General features: G+C 43.9%; 1 protein-coding gene across 3 annotated transcripts in view; it reads right to left on the bottom strand.

The window, feature by feature from the left end:
* LOC120920159 (cathepsin S-like) overlaps window positions 1-23820 on the bottom strand; it is a 72970-nt gene that overhangs the window by 34962 nt on the left and 14188 nt on the right. For 2 of the 3 annotated variants that reach the window (XM_040332078.1, XM_040332080.1), the window contains exons 1-2: window positions 12044-12149; window positions 9124-9272 (exon numbers count right to left, since the gene is read on the bottom strand). In XM_040332078.1, coding sequence (XP_040188012.1) covers window positions 9124-9255 — 132 coding nt within the window. In that variant the 5' untranslated portion in view covers window positions 9256-9272; window positions 12044-12149. Of the gene's footprint in view, window positions 1-9123; window positions 9273-12043; window positions 12150-23820 lie in introns of those variants that run through there. The other variant, XM_040332079.1, reaches the window with a different exon arrangement.

Genomic DNA, 23820 nt, shown 5'->3' with positions numbered 1-23820 from the left:
GTCCGCTATGGTCCGATTTTGCAGACGGAGGAAAATCCTATTTTCCATCCATCTGCGGATCGGATGAACACGGACAGACGGTCTGTGTTCATCCGATTCCCCCCCATAGAGGAGAGTGGAGATCTGACAGGACGGTCCCTGCACAGTGTGTCCCCGCACACCGCCCTGTCATCTGTTGGCTCAATGGGAATCAACAGAGCGATCCCCACCGGTGCTGAGCAAGCGAATGAGACATGTACGGATTCTTACGGGATCCGTACATGTGAAAGGGGCCTAAAGTGTATCTCAACCCAAGAACCGTAATGTAATATATTGCAGCTTACCAGTCCTTAGGGGTGGTGGCTGCATTTGTTTTAATTTCAGACCTCTTTTTTTCCCTTTTTCACCTGGCGATCATGCCAGAAAAATACTTTATGTCCTAGGATGAAGAATATCTCCCTCTTTCCTCTTGTCCATGCCCTAAAGGGATACTGTAACTAAAAAAAAAAAAAAAAAAAAAAAAAAAAAAAACCTGAACCTTTTAAACAAACATGGTCATACTTACCTTCTCTGTGCAGTTGGTTATGCACAGAGAGGCCCCGACACGCCTCTTCTGGGGTCCTCCAGTGGCGATCCTCGCTCCTCCTTTTCTCAAATACCCCGTCGGAGAAGCACTCTCTCTCGGGCTCTTGTGCAGGCACGCTCCTGTGTCCTGCTGCTGTGTCTATTGACACAGACAGCAAGACTCGGCTCCTGCATCATTGGATTTGATTGACAGCAGCCAGAGCCAATGGATGCGCAGCTATCAATCTATCCAATCAGGACCCGAGACACTGGCTGGAGCTGGTGTTCTCGTCCCCGGCACAAAAACAATCAGGCTCAGGTAAGTAAAAGGGGGGCTGGGGGGGCTAGTGCACTACAAGAGGTTTTTCACCTTAATGCATTGAGATGGAAAACCGTGAAGGTTTACAACTCCTTTAAAGCGAAGGTGTTTTGCAGTACAAAGAGCTAGCTGGGAACAATGTAAGTGATAAGAGCGCAGCACAGGTGGAGAGAACACTAAACATATTATCAGATTTCTTTCAGGATCTTTACTTATCAAACTGCGGCGCAGTACGTTCGGCGCGGGAACGCACTTAATTTAAATGCTATATGCCCCCTACCCGGCTAATTTGAATTAGGCGGGCTTGCGCCGGGTGATTTACGCTACGCCGCCGCAACTTTACAGGCAAGTTCTTTGTGAATAAAGCACTTGCCTGAAAAACTTGCGGCGGCGTAACGTAAATGAGATACCTTACGCCCGCCCTAAGTTACGCCATTCTACAAGAATCTGGGCCTGTGTCCTCAATCTCCTTTCTCTGTTTCTCTGTCTCAATAGTGAGACCCCTGATATATAGTAAAATGACCACGCCCATGTGGGGGCGCCAGAAATATTTCTGCACCCAGGCGCCTGTGACCCTAGGATCGGCCCTGAGAGTAACCACTACATCTTGCAGTCTTGACCCTATCCAACTTCCTGGAGACATTTATAAGCCCCTATTTATATGGTTTAACCTGTAGGGGGCTGAAAATAGTGAGAAAATATGGCCAACAGCTTTAACTCTTCCTTTTCAGGATCCACCAGCTCAACCAAGGACAAATACAATAAACTTTAATTGTAGCCGAGCCAATCCTTCACTAAGCGGCGATGCCCAGCTCGAGTCACTGTCAGGGGCAGGCGAACCTTAGTAATCCTTTGTCACTGGCCGCTTCCTCGATGCCGCAATGTCTCCTGGGAGCTTTTGTCATTGTTCCCAGGAGACATTGCGGAGGTCTGCCGCGAGTTATCGGGGGATTTAGAAAGAACTTGCTTAAAGTTAACTTGCACACTACCCGATGAATCCATATACAGGAAGCGGCCAGTAACATAAAGGATTACTAAGGTACAGTGGATCAAAAAAAAAAAAACAATGCGGTTTTGTAATTATGCATATGTGCGTATCATTTTTTTTTTGGTGGGGGAGTGGATCTTGGGTGGGAGTTCCCACACTTTTTCCCCCAGGACTTGACCCCTGGTAAATACAGTTAAAACAACCAAACTCGGACCCCATAACATTTCAAAATTAAGCCACCCATAACACAGTTGACTATATTTAACATTGATAATGACTTTTCTCTAATAATGAGTGAACAAATGGAGATATAATTATTGAGTGTGATGGGCCAAAGCCAGGGGAAGCTAACATCACACTTCAGAGTGCCATCTAATATGCAGAGCTCTGCCCATTTTTTGGAATGTGTACCACCAAGTACATTTTCATGTGCTCATCAGATACTGTATAAAGGTTATAGACATCTTGCTGTATGTTTTTTTAATTGGACAACCAAGGCCTCTTATCCCACAAAATATTGCATCCTGTTAACTGTGGCCCCGATTCTCGTAGATGGGCGTAAAACTGTGGCGGCGCAACGTATGTCATTTACGTTACGCCGCCGCAATGTTTACAGGCAAGTGCTTTATTCACAAAGAACTTGCCTGTAAAGTTGCGGCGGCGTAGCGTAAATCTCCCGGCGCAAGCGCGCTTAATTCAAATGAGTCGGGTAGGGGGCGTGGAGCATTTAAATTAGGCGCGTTCCCCCGACGTGAACGTAAATGGCGTCCAGCCCCATTCACGGACGACTTACTCAAACGACGTAAATTTTTTAATTTCGACGTGGGAACGACGGCCATACTTAACATTGGTTGCCCCTCATATAGCAGGGGCAACTTTACGTGTCGCAAATCTAACGTAAACGTCGTAACTTCACTGCGTTGACCGCGCGTACATTCTGGAATTCGCGAATTTTGCTAATTTGCATACACAACGGGGAAAAACGACGGAGGCGACACCTAGCGGCGAAAAAAAAAATGCATTTAAGATCCGACAGCGTAAGAGCCTTACGCCTGTCGGATCTAATGGATATCTATGCGTAACTGATTCTAAGAATCAGTCGCATAGATACGACGGCCCAGATTAGGACTTACGACGGCGTACATTGCATTGCGCCATCGTAAGCCCTTTGAGAATCTGGGCCTGTGTGTAGCACTACCCCCGTAGAAGCTGCTGGTTTAGATTTTGGGTTTTGCACGTTACCTCTAAGTTCGTTGTCCGAGGGGGGGGGACTGTAGAAATTGCAATGTCCACACAAGATGTAAAACCTTCAACTGTAGGTTTTATTTTTGCTGCATAAAAAACTTGTGAAGGAAGTAGAGAGTATAGAGAGAAGGGGAAGGTTCAGGTACACAGTACAGAATGCACAAAAAGTATTCAAAGTTCCAGTATTTACCACTCCTGAGTGGGTATTGCTCACCCAGATAGACCCCTCTCACATGGCCTAGCAGCCAGAATGATGCATGGACAGTATAGAGACAGTCTCTGCCACAGACCGTCTGAGAGCGGAAAATGGATAGTCAGGAATCCTCTGCCACAGGATTTAAAGTCCCGAACTTCCTGCCTAACCGCAAAAGAGCCTTTAAGCCAATCCGGCGGACTGTAAGGCAACTTGTATAGTGGATCTCTTTCCTTAACAAGGTCACCAGGCCTATCCCGAGACATCAGCTCGCCTTGCTTGTCTCCTCCAGGGCAGGTCCTCCCCGCTTCCTTCGCTAAGAAGCTTCCCCCACTTGGATGGACAGCTTAGGATTCTTTGTAGAACCATAGGCCCCAGCCAGCATAGCTGGGCCTGCCTGATAGGAATACAGCTTTGGACGAACGTGGTGCCGGGGCTGAAATCACGCACACGCACCTTGCGCCAGGAGGGCCACAAGGCGAAAGGACCCCTAAAAACGGCGTCTTCCCCTTAAGTTTCCCCTCCCAGCATGCACAGCTGGGCACCACTCTCACTGGGCTGCTACCGAGAAGGGTCACTCAATACACCATGGTTCGCCCGAGTTCCAACATGAGCCTGAAGTGGTAAAGCCACCTACAGGCAACAAGGGAAACTTCTACCGAGCACAACCACAGCCAGAACAGAGGCAAATTTACATAGAATTAGTGAAGTCTGAGCCCAACTATAGCTCAGACGCTCCCTAAATTTATAGTAGCGCCCTTGTTATTGGGAGCCCGGCGCTACATGTGTATGTAGATTTTCTTAGAGCTTTTTTGTACTTTGAAAGGATTGAGGAAAGTGTTAGAACATTTGTCAGATATTATTCATGTCGGTGTCCCTTTTAGTGAATTTGCTCTCTATTTGTTCTTATGACCATTGCTACTGGGACAAAAAGTTAGGAAAACATCTTGAGTTGCCATCAGAACAGTATAGACGGGAAATCTTTATATGGGTACCCTATCCGCAAGGTGATTTTCAATCACTTCCTGTTGCGTGTATAAGACAGAAAGTAAAGAGCAATTTGCCCAATGGGACAAAGATAAAAAAAAAGACTTAACAAGGGGTTGAACCCTTCTCAACTCTATCCAAAAAGTTTTGGCTTTAAATCCATGTAATAAAAGCATTCAAAACAGGAATTCAGTTTTAACCACTTGCCCACAGGGCACTTAAACCCCCTTCTTAAAGCGGAGGTTCACCCTAAAACAATTATATACCATTCCATCCAGCATACTGCCGACATGTATAGTATGCTGTTTTTTTTTCGCTGTACATACCGTTTAATCGTTCTTTTTCTTTTCAGACTCCCGCGGGGAATAGGCATTCCTATGAAGAGGCGTAGATGATTGACATGCGGCTATGGTGCGTCACACGTTCTGAAAAAAGCCGGACTAGGACTCAGCTCTATACGGCGCCTGCGCAGTCAGCTCCTAATCTGTGAGCAGGCGCCGTATAGAGCCGAGTCCCAGTCCGGCTATTTTCGGAACGCGTGAGGCACCTTAGCCGCACGTCAATCATCTACGCCTCTTCATATGAACGCCTATTCCCCGCGGGAGTCTGAAAAGAAAAAGAACGATTAAACGCTATGTACAGCGAAAAAAAAAAAAAAAAAAACAACAGCATACTGTACATGTCGGCAGTATGCTGGATGGAATGGTATATAATTGTTTTAGGGTGAACCTCCGCTTCAACCAGTCCAATTTTCAGCACTCTCACATTTTGAATGACAATTACTCAGTCACGCAACACTGTACCTATATGAAATGTCTGTCCTTTTTTTACACAAACAGAGCTTTCTTTTGGTGGTATTTATTCACCACTGGGTTTTTTATTTTTTGCGCTATAAATGAAAAAAGACCAACAATTTTGAAAAAAAAATTATTCATCGTTTCGGTTATAACATTTTGCAAATTAGTAATTTTTCTTTATACATTTTGGCCAAACGCCATATTTCTACCTAACTTTGGTAAAAAAAAAAAATCTCGTTACGCCGCCGCAAGTTTTTCATGCAAGTGCTTTATTCACAAAGCACTTGCATGTAAAGTTGCGGCGGCGTAGCGTAAATCACCCGGCGCAAGCCCGCCTAATTCAAATTAGGCGGGTAGGGGGCGTGTAGCATTTAAATTAAGCGCGTTCCCGCGCCGAACGTACTGCGCATGCGCCGTCCGTAAAATATCACAGGGTGCATTGCTCCAAATGACGTCGCAAGGATGTGGTTTCGACGTGAACGTAAATGGCGTCCAGCCCCATTCACGGACGACTTACGCAAACGACGTAAATTTATACATTTTGACGCGGGAACGACGGCCATTTGCATACTCGACGGGGAAAACGACGGAGGCGACACCTAGCGGACAAAAAAAAATTGCATTTAAGATCCGACGGTGTAAGAGCCTTACGCCTGTCGGATCTAATGGTTATCTATGCGTAACTGATTCTAAGAATCAGTCGCATAGATACGACAGCCCAGATTAGGACTTACGACGGCATACATGGCGTTGCGCCGTCGTAAGCCCTTTGAGAATCTGGGCCATAGAGTCTACAAGCTATGGTGGCAATCATTGAAAATTGATCACACCTGATGTACTGATGGCCTATCTCATTTCTTGAGACACTAACAAGCCAGGAAAGTACAAATACCCCCCAAATGACCCGTTTTTGGAAAGCAGATAGTTAATTAAAGGCATTTAGTAAGAGGCATGGTGAGTTTTTTTAAGTTGTAATTTTTCCCCACAATTCTTTGCAAAATGAAATTTTTGTTTTTCACAAAATTCAAAGTCATGTTATTTCTCACACACTGTATATGCATACTTGCAACTACACCCCAAAACACATTCTGTTACTCCTCCTAAATGTGGCGATACCACATATGTGAGACTTTTACACAGCCTGGCCACATAGAGAGGCCCAACATCCAAGTAGCACCTCCAGGCATTCTAGGAGCATAAATTACACATAAAGGGGGTGATTCACAGAGAGTTAGGCCGGCGTATCAGTAGATACGCCGACCTAACTCGGAATATACGCCAACGCAAATTTAAGCGTATTCTGGAAACCAGATACGCTTAAATTAGGCTCAGATACGAGCGGCGTAAGTGTCTTACACCGTCGTATCCTAAAGTGTAATTTTTAGGCTGACCGCTAGGTGTCGCTTCCATTGCGGTCGACCTAGAATATGTAAATGCGTAGATACGCCGATTCATGAACGTACGCTTGCCCGACGCAGTAAAGATACGCCGTTTACGTAACGCACTTTCAGGCCTAAAGTTATTCCATCAAATAGCTGGAATAGTAATGTTAAGTATGGCCGTCGTTCCCGCGTAGAAATTTCAAAATTTTACGTCGTTTGCGTAAGTCGTCCGTGAATATGGATTTACGTCCACGTCGAAACCAATAGGACCGCGCGGCGTACTTTGCCGCAATGCACACTGGGATATGTACACGGACGGCGCATGCGCCGTTCGTAAAATACGTCAATCACGTCAGGTCACCCCCTATTAACATAAAACACGCCCCCTCAGCCGAATTTGAATTAGGCGCCATTACGCCCGCCCGATTTACGCTACGCCGCCGTAACCTAGCAGGCAAGTACTTTGTGAATCATGTACTTGCCTCGCTAACTTATGGCGGCGTAGTGTAAACAAGATACACTACGCCGCCGCAACGATACGCCTGCCTACCTGAATCTAGCCAATAATTCCCTACCACAATTTCGAAAGCCTCGGAGCACCAGGACAATGAAAACTCCCACAAAATTACCCCATTTTGGAAAACAAACAACACAATGTATATTCTAGGAGGTATTATAAGTCTTTTGAACATGTCATTTTTTTCCACAAGTTTTTGGAAAATGTGGAAAGAAAATGAAAACTCTTAGGTGGATTCAGGTAGGCGGGCGCATAGTTGCGGCGGCGTAGCGTATGGTATTTACACTACGCCGCCGTAAGTTAGCGAGGCAAGTACATGATTCACAAAGTACTTGCCTGCTAAGTTACGGCGGCGTAGCATAAATTGGGCGGGCGTAAGCGCGTGCAATTCAAATTCAGCTGAGGGGGCATGTGTTGTGTGCTAATGGGGGGTGACCTTACGTGATTGACGTATTTTACGAACGGCACATGCGCCGTCCGCCTACATATCCCAGTGTGCATTGCGGCAAAGTACGCCGCACGGTCCTTTTGGTTTCGACGTGGACGTAAATGACGTAAATCCCTATTCACGGACGACTTACGCAAACGACGTAAACATTTCCAATTTCGACGCGGGAACGACGGCCATACTTAACATTACTATTCCAGCTATTTGATGGAATAACTTTAAGCCTGATAATGCATAACGTAAACGGCGTATCTGTACTGCGTCGGCCGGGCGTACGTTCGTGAATAGGCGTATCTAGTGATTTACATATTCTACGCCGACCGCAATGGAAGCGCCACCTAGCGGTCAGCCTAAAAATTACACTTTAGGATACGACGGTGTAAGACACTTACGCCGCTCATATCTGAGCCTAATTTAAGCGTATCTAGTTTCCAGAATACGCTTAAATGAGCGCCGGCGCACATTCAGACTTAGGCTGGCGTATCTACTGATACGCCCAGCCTAAGTCTTTCTGAATCCACCTATCTATTTTTTACACAAAGTTGTCCATTTATAAGATATTTCTAACACATAGCAAAACTTACACCCAAAATACATTCTGCTACTCTTCCAGAGTATAGTGATACCACACGTGTGAGACTTTTACACAGCCTGGCCATCTACAGAGACCCAACATTCATAAATGAGCATGAATGAGGCATGTATGAGGCACATATGGGCATGAAAGAGGCACATATGGGCATGAAAGAGGCACATATGGGCATGAAAGAGGCACATATGGGCATGAAAGAGGCACATATGGGCATGAAAGAGGCACATATGGGCATGAAAGAGGCACATATGGGCATGAATGAGGTGCGGGTCAGTGCTTCTGCAGTCTCCCTCCTCACCTCGCACGCTGTACCGATTGGTGCGTACAACATGCGAGGAGAGGAGAGGAGAGAGCTGAACCGGACATGTGCTGGTTTGTTGACAAGTGATAACTCCATCATTGGACAGAGCAATCACATTGTAAAGGGCCACTATCATTGGCCCTTTACTGCAATCCGTAAAGCATGCCCCAGGTGGTGCATGGGAAGTGCAAGTCTGGGATGACGTCATTGTACGTCCTCCCAGAAATAGCCGACCGCACTGTAGCTATCATTCGGCTATGGCCCGGTTAGCAAGTGGTTAAGGAACGTAATAATATCATTACATGTGTTAACACACACACACACACACACACAGTTATCAGAATACAGTATTTTTATGACAGTGGTCCTTTAGTGGTTGGCAATCTTGACCCAAGGCATTCAACAAGAATTCACCATTTACCAGGAAAATAGATTGCTTCAGGCCTCGTACACACGACCGAGTTTCTCGGCAAAAACGAGCAAGAAGCTTGCTGGGTTTTTTTTTTTGCCAAGGAAACCGGTCGTGTGTACACTTTGACGAGGAAACCGTCGAGGATCTCGTCGGGCCAAAAAGAAAGCATGTCTTCTTTTTCCTCGACGGGAATGGGAAAATTTGGCTCGCCGAGATCCTCGGTGGCTTCACAAGGAACTCGACGAGCAAAACGATGTGTTTCACCCGCCGAGCTCCTCGGACGTGTCTATGAGGCTTCACAGTTTTTTTCACACCATTGTTGCTTGTTCTTCCAATTTACAGAGTAATAATCACGTTCTACAAACAAAGGCAAGTAAACTGGCATTACATAATTATTACCGCATTCATGTAGACTTTCTTGTGTTGTAGAACCCATAGCTTCCAGTGATTATCCAAAGTGGGATCCGGACCGCCATGGGCAGACATTATAATGATAAGCAAGCATGCAAGACTGGTTATAGGGGAGCCCATTATCTTACAATGCCAACCTGTTAAAAAGAAAAATATTGATTCAACACAGGGCTTGACAAATTTCCTTTGAATCTAGGAGTCAGCTAAAAAAGTTAGGAGACAGTTTTTCTTAGTGTAGTGTGGGTTGTCAGCGCCTGGGGCTAAGCAAGTATTTTGCGTCCCCTAACCCTTACTTACAGCAAAGCAGCCGGCCAGCCAATAACCCCAACATGACACCATTACATCAGGTTTGTAGGCTGGCCAGAAAGTATGACAACAAAAACCTGTTATAGGGGGAAACTCATTATTATGTCAATTGCATTGCGACTGTGGCATGTAAAACACCCTCATCTGCTACCTAGTGCAGATTTGACCATTCGCTCCTCCTCAAAATAAACTCCCAAGGCACGGTCTTTGGACCCCATCTATTCTATAACTACACCCTCTTCCTTTGTCAGTTGACAACCTCCCATGCCTTCCAGTACTACAACATAGGCGTGCGCACAGGGTGTGACAGGTGTGCCTGGGCACACCCTAATCATCCCGTGTGGTGCAGATTCCTCCTGTTTAGACCCTTAATATTTCAGCAAAGACCCTAGTAAAAAAAATGTAAAAAATAAAAACTACTACAAGCAATCTCTTCCCTACTAACACCATCTATTGCTCTACTGACACCGTCCATTGCTCTACTGACACCATCATTATATATACACATGCATACACATGCAAATGTGTTTGAGTTTTGTGGTACACACCCTAATGCCATAGGCTGTGCACACCTATGAATATCCAAATATGTATATCTCTCTATTTACTCCTCAGATCTCTCCTTCAACATCACTATTATTACTAATTGACTTATCAGTATGGATGTCACACTACTTCCTAAAACTCAATGGCCCAGATTCTCAAAAGAGATACGCCGTTGCATCTCTGCCTAGCGCCGTCGTATCTATGCGACCGATTCTTAGAATCAGTTACACATAGATATCCTTTTGATCCGACAGGCGCAAGTCTCTTACACCGTTGGATCGTAACTGCAATTTTTTTTCCCCCCGCTAGGTGGCATTTCCGTCGATTTCCGCGTCGAGTATGCAAATTAGCTAGATACGCGAATTCCTGAACGTACGCGCGGCCGACGCAGTAAAGTTACGACATTTACGTTAGGCTTTTCCCGGCGTAAAGTTGCCCCTGGGTCTATGAGGCACAGTCAATGTTAAGTATGGCCGTCGTTCCCGCGTCGAAAATTTAAAAAGTTACGTCGTTTGCGTAAGTCGTCCGTGAATGGTGCTGGACGTAATTTACGTCCACGTCAAAACCAATGACGTCCTTGCGACGTCATTTAGAGCAATGCACGCCGGGAAATTTTAGGGATGGCGCATGCGCAGTTCGTTCGGCACGGGGACGTGCTTCATTTAAATGAAACACGCCCCCTACCCACCGAATTTGAATTCAGCCGGGTGATTTACGCTACGCCGCCGCAACTTTACAGGCAAGTGCTTTGTGAATAAAGCACTTGCCTGAAAAACTTGCGGCGGCGTAACGTAAATCAGATACGTTACGCCCGCCCATTTTTATGCCGATCTACGAGAATATTTCCAAAATAGAGCTCATAATATTTCCTCCTCGTGCCCCCTCTCCTGACTTTTCATCTAGATTTTTAACCAACTATCAGTCCCTCCCCTAATGCCAGGTTGCCAAGTGTAATCCTGGACTCTGACCTGCCCTTTCAGACCCATATCTAAAGGCCCGTACACACGGTCTGTCTTTTTGCCAACAAACTTCAAAATCTGCAAGTTTTCAAATTTATCCGATCGTGTGTACGCTCCATCGGACCAACTTTTTCGGGTTTCAGCGGACAAAAAGTTCGGTCTGCAAACGGACAAACTTTTCGGCAACAAAAGTCCGATGGTGCCTAGTCCGACCGTGTGTACAGCAAGCCATCAGACTATTGTACAAGTGCTCAGAACCAATGTTAAAATCAACCAACAATAGCAGAAGTTAACCAAAGGGTGGCGGTAAAGAGCAGAAAAACCATGTGATGTTGGGAAAGTTTTAAAAAATATTGCAGAAAAGTCCGAGCGTGTGTATGCTATGAGTGTGACCTGACAACTCCCTTACGACAAAAATCCAAGGGAAAGTTTGTTGGATGTCCAACCGTGTGTACGAGACTTTATAATGACTGTCCACTCTTGCTGCCTTCACCTTATAACAACATTTCCAAAAACATGCCCTTCATAACCAATGGCACTACAAGGCTACTAATTCACTTTGTTTTCTTTCATCTTAACTATTACAACACCCTCCTCATTGGCCTAACCCCACCAACTCGGTGCCTATCATCCCACTCTGCCAATCCCTCAACTGGCTTCCACTTGCCCACTGAATAAATTTAAACTCTAATACCAAAGAAAGCCATGCAAAACCCTGTCTCAGGCTACATCACCAACCCCATTTCATAATATCACCCAAATCGTCCTGTTTGCTCGTCCTGTTGCTCTCTAGCTCCCTTGTCATTTCCTCCCATGCTTGCCTCTAGGACTTATTCAGAGCCCCTTCCATCTTCTGGAACTCCCTACCATAATCAATACAGCCATCTCCTACTCAGTCTGCCTTTACGCAACCTCTAATTATTCATCTTTTCAAGGAATATTGAAGAGATGAGCATTTTACTTTGGGTAAAAGGACATATTCCAGTGTAAAACATCATCTATTAAAATACAGTAATTGATGCCAAGGCAAGACAGTAGCGCAACACAGAGTGTCTCTGGACACCATTAAAATGCTGACAGTTATGGTTACTACTCACCAAGGAGGGTTTATTCAGAGCTGCTGGTGTCGGAATGGTAAAGTTGGAGGGCTATTCGTTGCGTTATATATTTCTGGGAGTATGCATTGCATCTTCCGCATACAAAGTCAAAAGACTATGGCACAATGATGGATGGTGCCTAAAGAATGCAGAACCTCTGCATTCTGCAACCTGAAAACCTTTGAAGGATCAGTTGCATACAATATATGGGCAAAGGTTTCTAGACACCTGAACATCATACCTATAGAAGCTTGTTGATCGTTCCAAACAAGCAGTTGGCCTCCTCTTTGTGGTAACAACCTCCAGTTTGGGAATGAAAATTTGTGCCAATTCAGTTAAAAGAGCTACATGAGCTCAGGTACTGATAATGGGTGAGAAGACCTGGCTCACAAATGGTGTTTCAATTCGTCCCAAATGTCTTTAAAAAAAGTTGAGGTCAGGGTGTAGGTGGGACATCGAACAAGGTACCTGCTCAGGAGGGAGCACACACAGGCAGGGCTGGTGCAAGAATTTTTGACAACCTAGGCAAAACCTAATTTTGCCGCCCCCCCCCCCCCCCGGCTCCACCCATGACTACACCCCCTTTGTCCTGCCCATGTATAACCCACCTTTTTAACGAAGCACCCTTCAAATGCAACCTATCAGCGCCCGTCAATGCAGCCTCTCCAGCGCCCATCAAATGCAGTCTCACCATCGCCAATCAAATGCAGTCTCACCATCGCCAACCAAATGCAGTCTCACCATCGCCAATCAAATGCAGTCTCACCATCGCCAATCAAATGCAGTCTCACCATCGCCAATCAAATGCAGTCTCACCATCGCCAATCAAATGCAGTCTCACCATCGCCAATCAAATGCAGTCTCACCATCGCCAATCAAATGCAGTCTCACCATCGCCAATCAAATGCAGTCTCACCATCGCCAATCAAATGCAGTCTCACCATCGCCAATCAAATGCAGTCTCACCATCGCCAATCAAATGCAGTCTCACCATCGCCAATCAAATGCAGTCTCACCATCGCCAATCAAATGCAGTCTCACCATCGCCAATCAAATGCAGTCTCACCATCGCCAATCAAATGCAGTCTCACCATCGCCAATCAAATGCAGTCTCACCATCGCCAATCAAATGCAGTCTCACCATCGCCAATCAAATGCAGACTCACCATCGCCAATCAAATGCAGACTCACCATCGCCAATCAAATGCAGACTCACCAGCGCCAATCAAATGCAGACTCACCAGCGCCAATCAAATGCAGACTCACCAGCGCCAATCAAATGCAGACTCACCAGCGCCCATCAACTGCAGACTCACCAGCGCCCATCAACTGCAGACTCACCAGCGCCCATCAACTGCAGACTCACCAGCGCTCATCAACTGCAGACTCACCAGCGCTCATCAACTGCAGACTCACCAGCGCCCATCAAATGCAGACTCACCAGCGCCCATCAAATGCAGACTCACCAGCGCCCATCAAATGCAGACTCACCAGCGCCCATCAAATGCAGACTCACCAGCGCCCATCAAATGCAGACTCACCAGCGCCCATCAAATGCAGCCTGTCAATTGAAGGCTTATGGTGTCTGTCGAATGTTCTAAGAAGATTCGACGGAGCAACTAAACTGTACGACGCCGCAATCGTACATTTCCGGTTGAATGTTCCGCCTACAAGCTATAGAAGAATTCTAATGTTGTATGACTAGTAATAATTATATTTATGAATTATTATTACTAGTCAACTAACATTTGAATTCGTCTATAGAGTATGGGCCGAGCATTTGACCTAAAATGTACGATTGCGATGTCGTACAGTTTAGCTGCTTGTCGAATCTTCGTAGAACTTTCGACAGACACCATAAGCCTTCAATGACAGATTCGACATTTGTATGTTTTTTTCTGCTTCGTCGAATCTTTGTCGTTCATGTCGAATGGTCTACCCCCAACACTGTCGAATCTTTTCTCTATGTCAAATCTTTCCTCTCTATGTAGAATAATCTTGGACTAATAGAGTTAGGTTAGGCACATTCGACCACAGATTCGATAGACACCGATCGCCATTGTCAGCATCATGTCGAATCTCCTATCTATATCAAACTGTTGTAGCAACGAAAACGAAAACAAAGCATTTTTTTATGTTTGCATTTTGGATTCTGCACGTTCGTTTTCGTCTGTTCGGACGAAAACGAATGCACATGTCTACCACTGTAATATGGTTGGTAGTAGTGTTATCATAGGACAGCCACTGTAGGAGGAGTGCGGTATATTCTATGACCATGCTTCACTGGTCTACTTAAAAGGGATACTTGGAGGGTTCTTTAGCACTGTACAGTGTCTCTTACTGTGTCCATATTCCCCAGGAACCCTTTCCCTGTGCAAAGCACCGTCCCTAACCAATGGGTTCCTCAACCTAACTTACCACTCATTCAAAGCGTGCCTTATTGAATCTTATCTCATATCAGAATAGCAGGTGCAGTAGGGATATTGGCTGTAATAATAACAGTCGAGTCTCCTCTGCAGTGTTCCATCAAATATATACAAATATATTTGATTAAATATGTTGATCCTGCCATGTGGGGTTGTTTAGCAGGATTAGCTACCAGTTGTCACTTTTACTGTGGCATGTGAGAATTTATTTCACGGTACTCTGCGCCATTAAAGTATGTGTTACATTGGCCTCCACTATTTATGTGGAGTGTTATGATCCTATTTAGGTGTGTTATGATCCTCAAATTTGATTAATATTGAGATAATTTACACATTGGAGGGAATTTTTACACATCCTTTTCGGATTGTTACCAGTCTATTTAACCAATTCAGCCCCAGAAGAATTTACCCCCTTCCTTACCAGATCGCTTTTTGCGATTCGGCACTGCACCGCTTTACCTGACAATTCAGCGGCCGCGCGACGTTGCTTTTTACATATCCTTTTCGGATTATTAACACTCCTTTCCAGAGCATTTTTTTGCGATTCGGCACTGGATCGCTTTAACTGACAATTGCGCGGTCGTGGATACCAAACAAAATTTACGTCCTTTTTTTCCCAGAAATAGAGCTTTCTTTTGGTGGTATTTGATCACCTCTGCGGTTTTTATTTTTTGCAATATAAACAAAAATACAGCGTCAATTTTGAAAAAAAAAACCAATATTTTTTACTTTTTGCTAGAATAACTATCCCCGAAAAAAAATCTATAAAAAAACGTTTTCCCCCTCAGTTTAGGCCGGTACGTATTCTTCTACATATTTTTGGTAAAAAAAAAAAAAAAAAAAAAAAAAAAAAAATCGCAATAAGTGTTTATTGATTGCTTTGCGCAAAAGTTATAGTGGCTACAAAATAGAAGATAGTTTAATTGCATTTTTTTTTTTACTAGTAATGGCGGCGATCTGCAATTTTTATTGTGACCGGGACATTGCGACGGACATATTGGACACTTTTGACACATTTTTGAGACCATTCACATTTATACAGTGATTAGTGCTATAAAACTGCACTGATTACTGTATAAATGTGACTGGAAGGGATTAACACTAGGGGGTGCTATAGGGGATAATATGTTCCCTAGTGTGTGATTCTAACTGTAGGGGGAGGGGACTCGACTCACAAGGGGAGGAGACTTGTGTGTTCCTCTGTACTGGGAACACACATCAGTCTCCTTACCTGACAGGACTGTGGATCTGTGTGTTTACACACACAGATCCACAGTCCTGCCGTGATTGCGGGCAATCGTGGATGCCCGGTGGACATTGCGGCCACCGGGCAGGCGCACCGGTTCCCGCGCGATGCCATGGGTACGTGTGCGCGCCCCCTAGACGTCCACCCAGGATGGGAGAATCCATCTGTGGACGTCATATGACAATGGGCGGTAGTGAAGTGGTTAAAGACCCTTTCCTTACGATAATTGGGTTATAATTGCTATTGGATTTTGATGTGTTGGAAATATATATTAATTATTAATTTATTTGAATTTTTTTGAGTAATTTTTCTGAGATGAATTTTTTAGAAAATACATTTTGATAGAGTTATTGAATATTCATTTTGATCAAATTTTTATCGAATATGTATACGTCAGCATAATGTGTGCATCTACCGAATATAAATTTATAAATTAAGAATTATGAAATTGTCTCCAATTTAACTGCTTTATAGTATATGGAGCATAGTGTATACAGATATACTGATTAATATTAGCTGAGTAACATTTTTATGCCATTTTAGGATTTTTTTTGTTCATTATTGTATAATGTGTAATTGTGTATAACCTTTTGGTGTCCACCCTGCTGTGTATAAATTACATTGTGGCTGACGTCTCGGACATCTCCATTCCCAGTCGATGCTTCTTACAGGGAAACGCGTCGGTAGGAGAGAGGTCTGTGACGTCACTACGCACCAGCAGATAATGTGAAACATTTAGCTGTGTGTTTTCATATGTTCCTTTTCTTATATATACACTTGGAAGAAGTTCTATCTTGAAAATAAAGCATCAAAGGAATTTAGCGCACATGAAGTTCTCCTCTTTTCTCTTTTTAACTGCATTTTGCTGAGCCTAATGGAAACTTGGCGCTGACCATAGGCGTGCACACAGGGTGTGCTGGGTGTGCCTGGGCACACCCTAATCAACCCATACGCTTGCCTCCCAACTGCCTTGGATTAGGCGGGGCCATAATGAGGTCTGAGTTATATCTCAGAAGAAATAAAAAAGACCAACTGGTCCATCGAGTCTGCCCATAGGCGTGTGCACAGGGTGTGTTAGGTGTGCCTGGGCACGCCCTAATCAACCCATGCGCTTACCTCCCAACTGCCTTGGATTGGGCAAGACCATACTGAGATTTGAATTAAATCCCAGTGGCTCGCCAATCCAGGCTGAATCCCAGAAAAAAAAAAGCACCTCATCAGTGTGAAAGCACCCTTCTGGGGGAGGGAAGACCAAAAGCATATTTTATGACCACAGGGAGGCTTTTTTAAATTTAACCACTTAAGGACCGCCTCCTGCACATTTACGTTGGCAGAATGGCACGGCTGGGCACAAGCACGTCCTCTTTAAGTGCCCAGCCGTGGGTCGCGGGCTCCCGCAACCCGGTCCGAAACTCCGTGACCGCGGGACCCGATCGGCGCTGGAGTCCCGCGATCGGTCCCCGGAGCTGAAGAACGGGAAGAGCTGTGTGTAAACAGAGCTTCCCCGTTCTTCACTTTTATAGGGAAACACAATCAATGACGTCACACCTACAGCCACACCCCCCTACAGTTAGAAACACAAATGAGGTCACATATAACTCCTTCAGCGCCCCCTTGTGGTTAACTCCCAAACTGCAATTGTCATTTTCACAATAAACAATAAATGCATTTTTTGCTGTGAAAATGACAATGGTCCCAAAAATGTGTCAAAATTATCTGAAGTGTCCGCCATAATGTCGCAGTCACGAAAAAAAAAAAAAAAAATAAATAAAAAAAAAAAAAAAAAAAAAAATCGCTGATCGCCGCCATTAGTAGTAAGAAAAATAATAATTAATAAAAATGCAATAAAGCTATCCCCTATTTTGTAAACGCTATAAATTTTGCGCAAACCAACCGATAAAGGTTTATTGTGATTTTTTACCAAAAATAGGTAGAAAAATAAGTTTTGGCCTAAACTGATGAAAAAAATTTGTTTTTATATATTTTTGGGGGATATTTATTATAGCAAAAAGTTAAAAATATTGATTTTTCTTCAAAATTGTCGCTCTATTTTTGTTTATAGCGCAAAAAATAAAAACCGCAGAGGTGATCAAATACCACCAAAAGAAAGCTCTATTTGTGGGAAAAAAAGGATGCCAATTTTGTTTGGGAGCCACGTCGCACGACCACGCAATTGTCAGTTAAAGCGACGCAGTGCCGAATCGCAAAAACTGTCCGGGTCCTTTAGCTGCCTAAAGATCCGGGTCTTAAGTGGTTAATAACGCCCCTTTAAACCCCTCCCATTGTAAATGCCATTTGGCAACACCCACAATGTGTCACGGCTTTGCGGTGCACACCCTAATGCAATAGGCTGCGCACACCTATGGAGCTGACTATTTGTAAACCATTGTATTCAGCTCAGGACTTAGGGTGGTGGGGGCCCCTGGGCTTGAGTCACTTTCGGGCCCTACCTTCTATACATTACTTTAAATAGAACACAATGATACATACACAAGCTATAAATTATAGCTACACAATTCTGGACAAAATGAGAATAAAAATAGAGATCACGATTTTGAAGTAAATCCTGGCCGATTTTTGCAGTTTTTCAATTATTAAGGCTGGAGCCCCAAATAGGTCCCCGAAAAGCCCCGGGTGTCAGGAATGCACCGTCCAATTATCAGCCCCAAGCGCAGCCGGGGTTGACAAGTTAATATCACTTAAAACTAAGTAACTAAAAGGGTTGCTGGTTCGAATCCTGACCACGACACTACCTGCATGCAGTTTGAATGTTCTACTCTGTACTTGCTTAGGTTTCCTCCCACACTCCAAAGACCTGCTGGTAGGCTAATTGGCTACTGTGTAAATTGGTCCTAATATGTGTAAGTATGAATGTGAGTTAAGGATCTTAGGGCCAGATTCACAAAAGAGATACGACGGAGTACCTCAGATACTCTGTCGTATCTCTCAGAGAATCTATGCGACTGATTCATAGAATCAGTTACGCATAGATATCCCTTAGATCCGACAGGTGTAATGGACTTACACTGTCGGATCTTAGGATGCAATACCGCGGCCGCCGCTGGGGGGAGTTTGCGTTGTAAACCAGCGTCGGGTATGCAAATTAGGAGTTACGGCGATCCACAAAGGTTTTTCCCGTCGTTACGACGTCGCAAGTGTTAGATTTCCGTCGCAAAGATAGTGCACCTTTAACATGGTGGAAAAGTACTCCACCATGTTAAAGTATGGCCGTCTTTATGCGCCGCTTTTGAATTTATTTTTTATTTTTCCCGGCGTAAGTGCTTTGTTGACGTCGCGATTCTCAAAACGTTGGCGCGCCGTAATTTCGCGCAAAGCACGTCGGGAAATTTTTGCGATGGGAGCATGCGCAGTATGTCCGGCGTGGGAGCGCGCCTAATTTAAATGGTACCCGCCCCATTTGAATTGGGCTGCCTTGCGCCGGACGTGTTTACGATACACGCCGCAAATTTCCAGGTAAGTGCTTTGTGGATCGGGCACTAAATCTGAAAACTTGCGGCGGTGTAACGTAAACGGGTTACGTTACGCTGCGCCCAAGCTACGTGAATCTGGCCCTTAGATTGTAAGCTCCTTGAGGGCTGGGACTGATGTGAATCTGCAATGTATATGGAAAGCGCTCTGTAAATTGATGGTGCTATATAAGTACTTAAAATAAATAAATTAATGTATGTGTTCCCAACCTAAACTTTTCTATAAACTGGAACAATTGATTTGGCTTTACTTGAACATATGGTCTATAAAACTGGAAAAATGTAGTTGGCTTTACTTGAACCTATGGTCTATAAACTGGAAACGTTGAGTTGTATTTACTTACAAATATAGTTCCAAACAAGTTATGGTATGTATTCCCAACTTAAAACCCTATGGTCTATGAATTAAAAAAAAATTAGTTGGCTTTATTTAACCACTTCCTTACTGGGCACTTAAACCTCCCTTCTGCCCAGACCAATTTTCAGCTTTCAGCGCTGATGCAATTTGAATGACAATTTCGCGGTCATACAACACAGTACGCACATGAAATTTTTATATTTATTTTTTTTTCCCACAAATAGAGCTTTCTATTTGTAGTATTTAATCACCGCTGGGGTTTTTATTTTTGGCTAAACAAACAAGAAAAGATAGGGAAAAAAAAAAAAATCATGTTTCATAGTTTGTTATAAAATTTTGCAAACAGGTAATTTTTCTCCTTCATTGATATGCGCTGATGAGGCGGCACTGGTGGGCACTGATAGGGACAGATATGGCGGTACTGATTGGCACAGATAAGGCGAAACTGATGGGCACAGATGGATGGCACTGATAGATGGCACGGATGGGCACTGATTGGTGGCACTGATGGGCACTGGTAGGTGACACTGATTGGTGACACTGAAAGGTGGCACTGTGGGCATGAATGGGTGGCACTGTGGGCACTGGTAGGCGGCACTGTTGTGCACTGGTAAATGGCAGGTGGCACAGATGAGCAGATGGCTGCTCTCCTTGATCGGGACCGATGTCCCTCCAACATCGGCCGTGATAAGCTTTTTTTTCACCTCATGCTATTAGCGTTAGGAGAAAAAAAATAGCAGTTTACTGACAGCTGATCACGTGGTAAGGGTCTGGATCGACCCCTTACTCTGATCTGTGATCAGCCGAGTCTCAGAGACTCACTGATCACAGAGAGCGGCAAATTAGGTCCATGCTGTAGCCGTCTTTTGGCTATAGCGCAAATCTAAAGTGGTTAAAACAACCAAGTTGAAAACATGAAAAATGTAATGAGTCAGACAAAAATACGTTTATTTGACAGTACATAAAAAGCTGATGCAAATAGTTGCCTCAATTTTTTACAGTGTACCTATATGTCATACATAAGGTCTGAATAAAGTAAACAATCTTGACAAAAAATAGTAATGGAGAACATTTTGCTGGGAATCTGAGTCATATGCACCACATCCCTTGAATATCCATAGTAGATCTTGACAAAAAGCTCACTCTTATTATGGAATGGCACAAGATGGCGGCCGTGCAGAGGGCGATTAAATAAATGTAGCCAAGTGCTTGGCTAAAGACAGAGGACACTATGCAATAGTGCACTCTGTGCTCCCACTGGACTGTCTTGCTGAATGGGTTACACTGCCTTATCTCCACTCAGCAGAGGGAGCCAATAAGCAGAAGGAGTTCAAGAGACTTGGATGCTGGCCACCCTGAACTGTGGGAGATGTCGTTTGGAGGGAGGATCTTACTATGAAGAAGGTCAATGTGCCAGTGAGCTACAATTCCAAGGAAGACTGCTAGGGGGAGGAAAGAGGATCTGTATTTTCCAAGGCTCTAGACCAAAGTATTTCCTCTTGCTGTGGGAAGACTGGAGAGTGTGCACTTGCCCACTTCCACTTGTGACCAGAGTGCTGAAGACTGGGGGTTGCATCTGGAACACCATAAGTGCAGCACCAAAAGGATTGCCAAGAGTGAAGTACCTGGGTTAAGGCTAGCTTTATCCCTAGAACTAGTAGGATGTCATAACCATGATTCCTTTACTGCTGCTAGCAGAGACTGAGGCTAGAGAGACTGACCATCTACCTAGTGGTTTTGAATCAATATACTGTATACAGACTTTAAACAGATTGTATTCATGTGCACCATCTTAAAGAATGGGCCCCAACACTAGCCAGGTGAAGGTTCAGAGCGAAGAACTATATACTAACCAACTGCATTACAGGAACTTTGCCCTTATTGCACAAATTCAGGAGGTACCTCTTTATGGAGTTATATGCTTAGCATCATAGCCACTTAGACTTATGCCACGTACACACGATCAGAATTTTTCCGATGAAAAAGGTATTTTTTCATTGGAAATTCCAATCGTGTGTGGGCCCCATCTGACTTTTTTCCATCTGCGTTTAGAAATAGAACATGTTTTATTTTTTTCCCCAATGGGAAAAAAAACATGATAGGAAATTCCTATCGTCTGTGTGCAACTCCGACGAAGAAAAAACACACGCATGCTCAGAATCAAGTCGACGCATGCTCGGAAGCATTGAACTTAATTTTTCTCGGCTCATCGTAGTGTTTTATGTCACCGCATTTTGGACGGTCGGAATTTAGTCTGACAGTGTGTATGCAAGACTGATGGAAGTCAGCTTCATCGGAATTCCGACGGAAAAATTCCATCGGAAATTCCGATCGTGTGTACGGGGCATTAGAGTGCACTCTGAAGAGGGTGGAGTCCACTGGTTGCAGAGGAGTGCCGAGGAACCATTCAGTCAATGCTATAATTCTTATTGCTGTGTAGCTATAGTCTTGAAATTCCATTGATTAACGTACTGTGAGAAAATTGATTCTTTTATCTGCTCAATTATGTATGTGTTGCCATTTATCTTGCATTGTGATAATATTTCTACTCTACAGCTGAACAGTCTGGTGCTTATTCTTTGGTTCTGGGGTATAGTTGTTTGCAAGATAGTTATATTTATGTCCCCATATGTGTTTGCACTATTTGTGTAACCAGGTGTGTCAAAGGGGCAAGGTTGTTCACAGAGTTGAGGCCAAAACAGAGAACCTGTGACACCAAGTGGCTCCTCAAAGGGTATTTCAATTTAAATGGTAAATATGGCCCAACAAGAGACATTTAGCGATTGGCACTATAAGCAGTGGCGGGTGCATTTTCCTAATTCTTTAATCTTTCAATGGTAAACCATTGCTTGGGACACAAGGTAGGGCTGTGTAGAGAATGTAAATTTTATTTTTTATCTGACCCACTGAAACCCAAAGTGGATTCAATATTTTGTTCCCCAACCACATAGCTGATTATTTATTTTTACCACTGCACAAAACTAGTGAAATCCTGCTTATGTACCCCTAGGTACTTCTACATCATCAAAGCGCCTCTTCTCTGCTGCAGGCAACATAGTTTCTAAAAAAAAGGAGCCAGCCTCAGCCCTGAGTATGTCTACATGTTAACATTCTTACATTCCAATGCAAAGTTTCTGGAACATTAATAGTCCACCGCTTTTCAGAATGTTTGTTTTTTTGTTCTGCTTTTTAAAAATGTGTACAGTTGTGTAATGTTAATGAAAAGTTTAATTTTTTTAGGGCTGTTACTGATCAAAAAATTTCTGTTTGATTAATCGTTTTTTTTTTTTTAATCGATTAATCGACTAATTTCGATTAATTATAACGCACATACAGATCCAACTACTTTTAGCTGATCTCCTTGCAGGCTGATTCCCAGTGCAGCTACCAAGCACTGGAAAAATGGAGAGCAGGATACAAAAAACACACAAAGGCAGCGCTCGATAGGAGTAGCATTAAAACTTTTATAGTCTTCAAGTAGGTAACCAAATAAATATTGCACTGGAGATAAAATCGATGTAGCTACATAAACTGTAAAAATGGTGCGAGTAATACCAAATGGTACCAAAAGCAGTCATAAAAACAAGTAGCCAAGTATGATACTGGTATAAAAATGTGTACAATACCACTGCTGAATCCAGATGAGGAGAGGTTAACATCAGTTCGTCGGCATGTAGATGTCCCGTGAAGGGAACTATCACAACTCCCAGTGGATGGTTGTAGAATCCCAGGTTGATAGAGGGAAGTGATAGAGGGAAGTGTAACAGCCCTTGTGTGTGGCAGATAGTACGGTCCCGCCGGCATGCAGATATGAAGGCACAGCAAAGGAGCCCTTCAGATGGACACCGGTGACCGTGACGTTACTGGATCTCCGACGGAACTCCCTGAAGGCCCAGAAGCCGGCGGAGAGGTGAGTACCAATCAAAAGAATTTTAAAATCGATCAAAAAGATTTTGATCGATCAAAAAAATTAAAGGATTAATCGATTAATTAAAAGTTAATTTGCACAGCCCTAATTTTTTTATTCTGCAGTTTGTGTGTTACTTGCTACCCACTGCTTTTATATCTTCTTGGTTGATTTTTTTTTAAATAAGGAAGAATTAGACATGTGCATTTGTTTTCGTCCGAATGCATTTTCGTCCGAATTTCGGGTATTTCGGGTAACGAACGCATAGAATCCGAAATCCGAAAGATCCGACATAAAAAAATGCTTGGTTTTCGTTGCTGCAACAGTTCGATATAGATAGGAGATTCGACAT

This window comes from Rana temporaria, chromosome 13 (genome assembly GCF_905171775.1).
Source record: "Rana temporaria chromosome 13, aRanTem1.1, whole genome shotgun sequence".
Lineage (NCBI taxonomy): Eukaryota > Metazoa > Chordata > Amphibia > Anura > Ranidae > Rana > Rana temporaria.
The sequence above is the reverse complement of the archived record's forward strand: the minus strand, read 5'-3'. Positions and strand labels throughout refer to the sequence as shown.